Below are 9,719 nucleotides of genomic sequence, written 5' to 3'. Positions count from 1 at the left end.
TGTTGTATTTTGTCAAATTTTTCTGCATCTATTGAGGTAATCGTATGATTTTTTATCTTTCACTCTATTAATGTGGTGTATCATATTTATTGATTTGCATATGATGAACCAACCTTGCATCCTAGGGATAAATCCCACTTGAACTTGATGCATGATCATTTTAATGAGCTGTTGAATTCAATTTTTTCATATTTTGTTGGTAATTTTTGCATCTATATTCACCAGAGATATAGGCCTGTAGTTTTCTTGTAGTGTCCTTATCTGGTTTTGGTTTGAGGGTAATTCTGGCCTCATAAAATGAGTTTGGGAGTGTTCCCTCCTCTTCAAATTTTTGGAAGAGTTTGAGAAGGATTGGTGTCAATTCTTCCCTAAATGTATGGTAGAATTCACCAGGGAAACCATCTGGTCCTGAGATTTTCTTCATTGGAAGGTTTTTGATTACTGATTCAATCTCCTTACTTGTTATAAGTCTGTTCAGATTTTCTATTTTTCCATGATTCAATCTTGGTAGGTTGTATGCTTCTAGGTGTTTATCCATTTCTTCTAGGTTGTCCAATTTTTTGGCATATAATTGTTCATAGTAGTCTCTTTGATCCTCTGTATTTCTGTGGTATCAGTTGTAATGTCTCTTCTTTCATTACTGATTTCATTTATTTGTATCTTCTCTTTTTTTCTTGGTCTAGCTAAAGGTTTGTTAATTTTGTTCATCTTTTAAAAACCAGTTCTTAGTTTTGTTGATCTTTTTTATTGCTGTTATGGTCTCTATTTCATTTAATTCTGCTCTGATCTCTGTTATTTCTAACTTCTGCTAACTTTGGGCTTAGTTTTTTCTTTTTCTAGATCCTTGAGGTGTAAAGTTAGGTGGTTTATTTGAGATTTTTCTTTTTTTAAATATAGGTGTTTATCACTATAGACATTCCTCTTAGAACTGCTTTTGCTGCATCCCCAAAGTTTCTGTATATTGTTTTTCCATTTTTGCTTATTTCAAAAATTTTTTAACCTTCCCTCTTGATTTCTTCTTTGATCCATTGGTTGTTCAGCAGTGTGTTGTTTCCTTTTTACACACTTGTGAATTTTCCAGTTTTCCTCTTGTTATTGATTTCTAGTTTCACGCCATTGTAGTACAAAAAGATACTTGGTATAATTTCACTCTTTTTTAAATCGCTAAGACTTGTTTTGTGACCTATACTGATCTATCTTGAAGAAGGTTCTGTGTTCACTTGAGAAGAATGTGTATTCTGTTCTGTTGGATGGAATGTTCTGTATATGTCTGTTAGGTTCATATGATCTAAAGTGTAGTTCAAGTCCAATGTCTCCTTATTGATTTTGTCTGGATGATCTATCCATTGTTGAAAGTGGGGTATTGAAGCCCCCTATTATTATTGTATTGTTGTCTATCTCTCCCTTCAGATCTGTTAGTGTTTGCTTAATATATTTAGGTGCTTCAGTGATGGATGCATATATATTTACAATTGTTGTATGTTCTTGATGAACTGACCCCTTTATCACTGTATAATGACCTTCTTCGTCTTTTGTACAGTTTTTGGTTTAAAGTGTATTTTGTCTGATATAAGTACAGCTACTTCTGCTCTCTTTTCATTTCCACTTGCATGGAGTATCTTTTTCCATTCCTTGACTTTGAGCCTATGTGTGTCCTTAAAGCTGACATGAGTCTCCTGTAGGAGGCTTGTATTAGAGCAGGGGTCCCCAACCCCTGGGCCATGGACTGGTACCAGTCCATGGCCTGTTAGGAACTGGGCTGCACAGCAAGAGGTGAGGGGCAGGCGAGCGAATGAAGCTTCATCTGCCACTCATCATCACTCCCCTTGCTCACATTACCACTTGAACCATCACTCGCAATACTGCCTAAACCATTCTCCCCCACCAAACCCCTCCATCCATGGAAAAATTGTCTTCCACGAAACCAGTCCCTGGCACCAAAAAGGTTGGGGACCGCTGTATTAGAGTCTTTTTTTTTAATCCATCCAGCCACTCTATGCCTTCTGATTGGAGAACTTAATCCATTTACACTTAGAGTAATTATTGATAGGTAAGGACATACTAATGCCAGCTCATTGTTTGCTAGATGTTTTGTTGTTCCTTTATTCCTCTCTTGCTGCCTTCCTTTGTGAGTTAAATTTCTGTGCTGGTATGCTTTGATTCCCTTCTGCGTATCTTTCATATATCTACTATAGGTTTTGCTTTGTGGTTACCGTTAGCCTTACATAAAACATCTTATCGATATTACAGTCTGTTTTATGCTGATAACAACTTAAATCACGTACAAGTTTACTCTTTTTTCTCCCTTCCTTTTATGTTTTTGATGTCCTAATTTACCTGTTTTTATGTTGTGTACTTATTAACAACTTATTATAGCTACAGTTATTTTAATACTTTTGTCCTTTAACCTGTATAGTAAAGTGGTTAATATACCACCATATTACAGTATTAGAGTATTCTGAGTTTGACTATATACTTACCTTTATCAGTATGTTGTGTATTTTCATGTTGCTAATTAGCGTCCTTTCATTTTAGCTTGAAGAACTCCTTTCAGCATTTCTTTCAAGACAGGTCTAGTGGTGATAAACTCCCTCAGATAAACTCCCTCAGCTTTGTTTGTCTGGGAAAGTCTTTACCTCTCCTTCATCTCGGAAGGACAACTTTGCCATATAGAGTATTCTCACTTGGCAGTTTCATCCTTTCAGCACTTTGAAAATAACATCCCCCTCTCTCCTGACCTGTTAGGTTTCTACTGAGAAATCCTCTGATAGTCTTATGAGGGTTCCTTTATGAGTTACAAGTTTCTTTTTTCTTGCCCCTTATAAGATTTTCTCTTTGTCTTTGTCTTTTGACAATTTTACTACAATACGTCCTAGAGAAGATCTCTTTAAATTGTTTGGTGACCATATGAGCTTCATGAACTTGGATAGCCAAATCTCTTCCCAGATTTGGGAAGTTCTCAGCCATTATTTCTCTAAGTAAGTTTTCTGCTTCCCGCCCCCCTTTTCATTCTGAGATTCCAATAATTTGCAGATTGTTTCTTTTGATATTATCCCACGGATCACGTAGGCTTTCTTCACTCTTTTTCATTAGTTTTTCTTTGTTCTCCCTGACTGGATAATTTCAAAGGTCCTGTCTTCTAATTCCAGATTCCTTCTTCTGCTTGATCCATTCTGATGTTGATGCTCTCTATTGCACTTTTCGTTCACTCATTGTACTCTTCAGCTCCAGAATTTTGATTTGGTTCTTTTATATGATTTCTCTTTGTTAACGTTCTCATTTTATTTGTGTATCATTTTCCTGATTTTGTTCAATTGTCTTTCTATGTTTTCTTGCAGCTCATTGAGCTTCCTTAAAACAACTATTTTGGGGCTTCCCTGGTGGCGCAGTGGTTGAGGGTCTGCCTGCCGATGCAGGGGACGCGGGTTCGTGTCCCGGTCTGGGAAGATCCCACATGCCGCGGAGCGTCTGGGCTGGTGAGCCATGGCCGCTGAGCCTGCGTGTCCGGAGCCTGTGCTCCGCAACGGGAGAGGCCACAACAGTGAGAGGCCCACATACCGCAAAACAAACAAACAAACAAACAAAAACCCCAACTCTTTTGACTTTTTATCAGGAAAACTATAGATCTTCATGTCTTTGGTATTGGTTACCAGAAGATTATTGTGATCCTTTGGTAGTGTGATAGTTCCTTGATTTTTCATGTTCCTTGAAGTCTTGTGATGCTGTCTTCACATTTGAAGTAGCAGTTACCTCCTTCAGTCTTTACTCATTGACTTTGGGAGAGAAATACCTTCTGTCAGCCCTGCTAGGGATTCTGAGGTTTCTGGATATGCCTACTCTACATTCCTTGTTGCCTCTTGTGACAGAATTCTTAAGCTTATATGCCTTCTCTCCATCCTGCAATGCACCAGGCCAGAGGCTGACAGACTCCCTTTTGCTTTTCCAAGGATAGAGCTAAAGCTTGAGTTTGTGGTCTCTCCCTGGCCAGCAGATTTAGGCAAGCTTTCTACACATGTTCACTACTGTCTGCCAGAGCTTGCTCTCACCACCATCAGGAGTGCGTTCAGGGAGATAAGCCACAGGGAGGTATGTAGATGAGGCACATGGAGCATCGGCAGTGCCTGTGGGCCATTTGGAAGGATTCAAAGGTAAAGTGTCCCCAGCAGCTCATGACAGTTAGTAGGACCCATGTCCCTTTAATGTCCTCTGAGGGTCCTATGTGCTCTCACCCAGCCTCTTCCCACCCCCAAGTCATGTAGCTCACAACTCAGTACTCTGGATGGAGCAAGAGAGAAATGACCTCTTTGACAGGATCTCACACTGCTGGAGAAGCTGGGTGCTCACTCACACACTCTCACTTTACCCTGAAGGAGAAATCACTGACCAAGAAAATGATTTCTTAGCATTGAGCTGTGCCAGTTTGGGGGACAGGTAATGCAGGTAAAGTCAAACTGTTCCTCTTACCCTCTCCAATGTGTCCAAATGTGTATTTTTCTGCTCCAACTATGTGCTCGAATTTCTCTTCTGGAAACCTGGATTTCCACAAAGGCTCTCTTATTCATAAGTGATTGTCTAAGACAGTGTTCTCCAGGGAGAGAGGCCCACTCCTTCCTCATAATCTTTATCATGCCTCCTGGATATGCACAACTGTCATTTTCTCACATTTATGTCAAGTCGAGTGTTGCAAAACAGCTCCAAGCTCTTTCATCCAACCAGTTTGCCTATCCAATATATCTCCAAATTTAAACTACAGAAACTGTGGCACTGTTACTGTTGTCAAATAATTTGAAAAAAAATAACACAAAAAAAGGACAAACAATATACTTGCAGGTCACCAGTCTTCAGCCTCTGATAACAGCCTACTTCTAGTTGTCCAACTTGCAGTAGGTATATTCACTTCCATCCGTTGTTTGATCTAACTTTCCTCCTGTCTTCATCTTACTCATGCTACACTTATTTTCCTGATTCCTTTCTTTTTCAAAGTCTCTGTCTTACAGTGTTATATATTCATGGGTATTGGATTATATTTTGAATTATATTGAAATCTTTTGTACATTTGCATCTCTACAGGCTCCATTTCCCCAAAATGGAATTCATTCCCTATTCTTCATATTTAAACCATTTCATCTTTCAGTGTTCTACTCATGTACTCTCTCTTTTATAAAGACCTCCTTGGCATCCCTTTTCCCATTCATCAATCCATCCATCCATCCATCCATCCATCCACCCAGGTCTCACCCCATTCCGAATTCTGAGAGCTCTGAGTACCCCATTTGTTAGATCACTTGGGACCTCATCAGGCGTACACTTCTTGCTCTTTGTCGTGGGTTGAATGATGGCTCCACAGAAGACATGCCTATGCCCTAACCCCTGGACCCTGTGAATATGAACTTATATGGAAAAAAAGGTCTTTGTTGATATAATTAATTTAAGGACCTTGAGATGAGGTCATCCTGGATTACCTGGTTAGGTCCTAAATCCAAATGACAAGTGTCATATGACACAGAAGAGGGGACACAAGAGGAGGAAATGGAGGCAGAGATTGGAGTGTTGTAGACAAAAGCCAAGTAATACCTGGAGCCATCAGTAGCTGGAAGAAGATGAAGGATTCTCTTCAAGAGCCTTTGGAAGGAGTGCAGCCCTGCTGACACCTTGATTTTGTACTTCTGGCCTCCAGAACTGTGAGAGAATAAACTTCAGTTGTTTTAATTTACCATGTTTTATGGTAATTTGTTATGGTAGCCACAAGAAACTAGAAATTCAAATGGCCAGCTCTTTAAAATCAGAGGCAGTGTGTTTTACCTCTTTGTATGAGGTCTTTCCTCTACCTGGAGAAAAGTAACCAGAACAGAGAAAAGAACACCAAGAACTGAGTTGAATTGACCAGGTTTCAGCATGGCCCATCGCTTATTAGCTGGCTCTCTTTTCTAAATCAGGGACACATGCCATTTCCTCTACAGAGTGACTGTGAAGGTTTCATGTGGAAATGGATAGGGAACTCTCTTCTACTGTGTGTGTGCAGCTCTCCCATATACTCACTGTTGCTCTTTTGTGACTTGTTTCCCTATTGAAGTGTCAGGATAAGGTCTCACCTCTGTGGATAGAGGACAGGGTCCCTCTGAAAAGGATGGTCATTCTGGGGTTAATCACTGGGGAAGAGGCAAGTCCTAGACATGAAATCATAAATTAGAAAGCAGGCTGCAGGCAGCCTCTCTGGAGTTGGGATTTTGCTATAGTGGCCTTCTTTCAGCTTCCCCAAATAGCCATGTTCTTTTTTGTTTTAGGGCTTCTGTATGTGCTATTCCCTCTAGCCAGAACATTCTTCCCCCAGCTAACTCCTATCCTCTGTCTCAGTTCTAAAAAGCAGCCTTCCATTACTACCTAGATTAGGCCAGGACTCCTGACATATTGCCCTTAGCCCACGCCCTTCTCCTCAGAAGCATGCATCACCCTACGTCTTGTTCAACATTCTGCCTCATTTGGTGTCATACCACAGGTTCCATGGGCAAGAATGTGCCCACCTGGGTCTTGTGCTTCTCCTGCAGCAGAGAGCAGAGCACCCTCCCCACCCCCACCCCCAGCTTCAGATAAGGGAAGTGACCCTAAGGTCACATTCTCTGGTTAGAGGTTACTCTCCAGTGGTCCCCGCCCCCAGCCTTCAGTTAAGTCTCACTTATACTTTCTGAGGCTAATTGTGGCCAGACACACCAGTAAGCAGCACCCCTGAGGCTTGCAGTCATCCCTCAGGAGTATCCTAGGGGAGGGTGCATCTATCTCAGGGGCCAGGGCTTTCACAGCTGCCCCACCCTATGGGGAGTCTCCCTCATTGATATTCCTGACATTGACAATTTGGACTTGATTTTATTGAGGGTGCCAACCAGTGAATTTCCTTATAACAGAAAATGTCAAATTCATGTGAGAGATGGCTATAATCCAACAGGGCAACCAACATAGGGCTTGGTAAAATGTGGACTAGATCAGGCAGAAGCAATGGGGGGTATATACCCCTGTGTGCACTTGGGAAGGTTGAGTTACAGGAGATGCTGAATGTAATGGAAACATTGACTTGGAATCTTTAGGCATCTCCTGAAAGGATTAGCCAATGGCATCATAAAAAGAGAAAGAGGTCAACTGAAAAATAGCAGGACGACAGAGGTGCCCATCAGACTCCTTGAAGAACCCAGCAGTCCAGGTGATTGGAATAGGATAGCACATGAGCCTGACCAGAGCCCAGAGAGGGAGAAGGCGGGTTGGGCACAGGATCACCACCAGCATTCAGGTTACCCAAAAGATGGGCCCAAATTGGACTTTTCTGGAAAAGGTTCCACATGTTGCTAAGGCTTCTGGGGTAAAAGTATTCTTCACCTCATCCATTTTGAGATCAGTCCCCCACTAATGCATGCAGGGCCTCAAATATTAACATCTGATTGGACACATATAATGAATTGCAGAGTAGGAGGCAATAAATATTTAGGTCAGAAAATTTGACAGTTATAATATATATTCACTCTTAGTTTACCCATCCTGTTTAACGTGGGGGTTGGGGTAACACTCACCCCGCTCCTGCTCAGTCTCACAGAGCAGCAAAGGAGCCTACAGCTCCTCCCACCCACATGTCTCCAGCTTGAAACCCATCCTCTCCCAAGTCCTGGCTCAGAAACCAGTTTAAAGAGGTCCTCTGTCCCCCCCCCCCACACACACACACCAGTAACAAGGAAGTCCCTCAGGGTTGGGAGGGGTGGGAGAAGCCAGGAGACAGACCAGGCCAGGCCACTTCCCATTATTCAGCAGAAGGGGAATGAGTGGGGGCTAAGCCTCTGGTCTCTGGGGCTCATCTACACCAACTTCTTGGCTTTAAAGAAGCTCTTGAGGTGCTGCATCTGCCAGATGCCAGTGGCCACAAGGATGAAGGTCTGCAGAATGAACCACCACAGCACCCGTTGGTTGGTGCTCTCGCTGGTCTGCCGGAAGCGCTCCTCTCGCCACTGTGGGAGGGGAGAACAGGAAGGTGTGGCTAGAACTGAATTGACCCCCAGGGGAAGAGCTGAAAGAGCCACTCCCTGGGAGGTTACACATCCACTGTCCCAACTGGCCCAGCCCAGCCCCTCACCCTCTGGTACTCCTGCTCCTTCTGGATCTTCTCCACTTGCTCCACCAGCTGCTGTATGCGCAGATGCAGCAGGGTCAGCTTGTCATTGGCTGCAAGTTCCGTATAATCATTGGTGTGTTCACCCAACTGCATGTCCAAGTGAATGGCCTGGGGAGCAGAGGAGCCAAGGGTGGGGGTCAGGGAGCTCAGCTCCACGCACCTGCCAGAAACCCAGCTTCCACACACCAGTCTGGGCCTGACTGAACTGAGCAGTTCAGTTCCTCACACTCATTGATGTGAGGACTAGCTCTGCTCCAGGTGCCAAAACACCAGATCAAGGCCCTGCTTGCATGGAGTTCCATGTCCAAAAGACAGAAGGGACAGAACAAAATGCGTATGACTCAGTGTTTGAGACAAGCAGCTCCTAGGAGTTCCATGTCAGTGGGAGGTGGTAATGAAGAGCCTGGGAGCATTCAGCTGCTGGACAGCTCTGAATTTTATATTATGAAGCTTGGTCTTTATTCTAGGGATGGCAGGGAGCTGAGGGATGATTTTAAGTCAGAGTGACTCCCTCCTGGGTCCCCTCTCATTCTTCAGGACCTGTCCTCTATATGCTTACTTCATGGAAAGCCCAGCCCTCCTCAAGAGGCACCGCCTACTGAACCCTTTTCACCCAAGGGACTGAGATGTTAAGGGTTGGTGACTCCCCTCCATACTCACCAGCTTGCCATCATAGAAGAGGGCGAACCGGATGGACTCGAGGTGAAGGCAGATCTGGTGCTCTCCGGGAGACTGAGAAGTGAAGGTAAAGCTGCCCCGAGGGCCGTACTGACGAGCCAGCAGATTCTAGAGGAAACAGCCTCTGTGAGCACAGAGAAGCTGACCAGAAACCTGCTTCTAGGAGAGGAACTCTGGGGGTATCCCAGGTTCGGATCCCCACAGGCCAGACCAGTAGGGAGGGTGTAAGGAAAATGGCATCAGTTTGGGCTTGAAAATCTCAGATCCCAGCACTGCTAGTACACAATACTCTACAGACTGCAAAGAGCATGCCATGGCCTTTCTTGAGCCCTCCTGCCTGTGAGGAGATGAGCCCTCCTCTGAGAAATGGAGGACTAGGGAGGACTAGACAATGACGCTGGAGACGTGGGGGTGGGAGGGCTGCAGGGAGTCAAGGCCTACCTCACCTTGTTCTCGGGGTCCTTCACAAACACGAACAAATTGATCCACTGCGGGGAGGGCTGGTACTTTTCCATAGCAGGGTCGTATAGCTCGGTCTTGTAGTTACCTAATGGGGAGGCAGCCTGAATGTATCCCCATCCACACTCACGACCAAGAGCCCGCCCAGGACCTCCAGGAATCACGGGGGACGGGGGGAGGAACAGGAAGATCCGGGTGTCTGATTGCGGGGCTTGACCACAACCCTCTGCCTCTCTCCTTCCCTCTCCTGCCCGGCTTTTCTGCTGTCATCCGGGTCTGGATCAGAGTTGCCTCCTCGGCGCCCCCCAACTCCGGCACAGGCAACGGAGAGCATGATTTGCCCACACTGCTGTCCACCCATTTCCCACCCGTGCCTACCCCCGGCAGCAGAGGGGAGGTATGGGCCTGAGCTGATCCCGCGGGGCCTCATCCC

At 44.5% G+C, this 9,719-nt stretch overlaps 1 protein-coding gene across 1 annotated transcript; it reads right to left on the bottom strand.

Moving 5' to 3' along the window:
• Nucleotides 1–7,783: 7,783 nt before the first annotated feature.
• On the bottom strand, nt 7,784–9,374 carry LOC149743998 (transmembrane emp24 domain-containing protein 9-like). The gene is made up of 4 exons (XM_089905028.1): nt 9,274–9,374; nt 8,810–8,935; nt 8,111–8,257; nt 7,784–7,985 (listed from the first exon to the last, which is right to left on the bottom strand). The coding sequence occupies exons 1-4, from the start codon at nt 9,340–9,342 to the stop codon at nt 7,836–7,838; spliced, it is 492 nt and encodes a 163-aa protein (XP_089761154.1). The 5' UTR covers nt 9,343–9,374; the 3' UTR covers nt 7,784–7,835.
• Between the last annotated feature and the right edge of the window lie 345 nt (nt 9,375–9,719).

Source organism: Delphinapterus leucas, unplaced genomic scaffold, assembly GCF_059928025.1.
Source record: "Delphinapterus leucas isolate spDelLeu-1000000601 "Yukka" unplaced genomic scaffold, BTC_Dleu_Yukka2 spDelLeu_asBTCV2_sq25, whole genome shotgun sequence".
Classification (NCBI taxonomy): domain Eukaryota; kingdom Metazoa; phylum Chordata; class Mammalia; order Artiodactyla; family Monodontidae; genus Delphinapterus; species Delphinapterus leucas.
The sequence above is the reverse complement of the archived record's forward strand: the minus strand, read 5'-3'. Positions and strand labels throughout refer to the sequence as shown.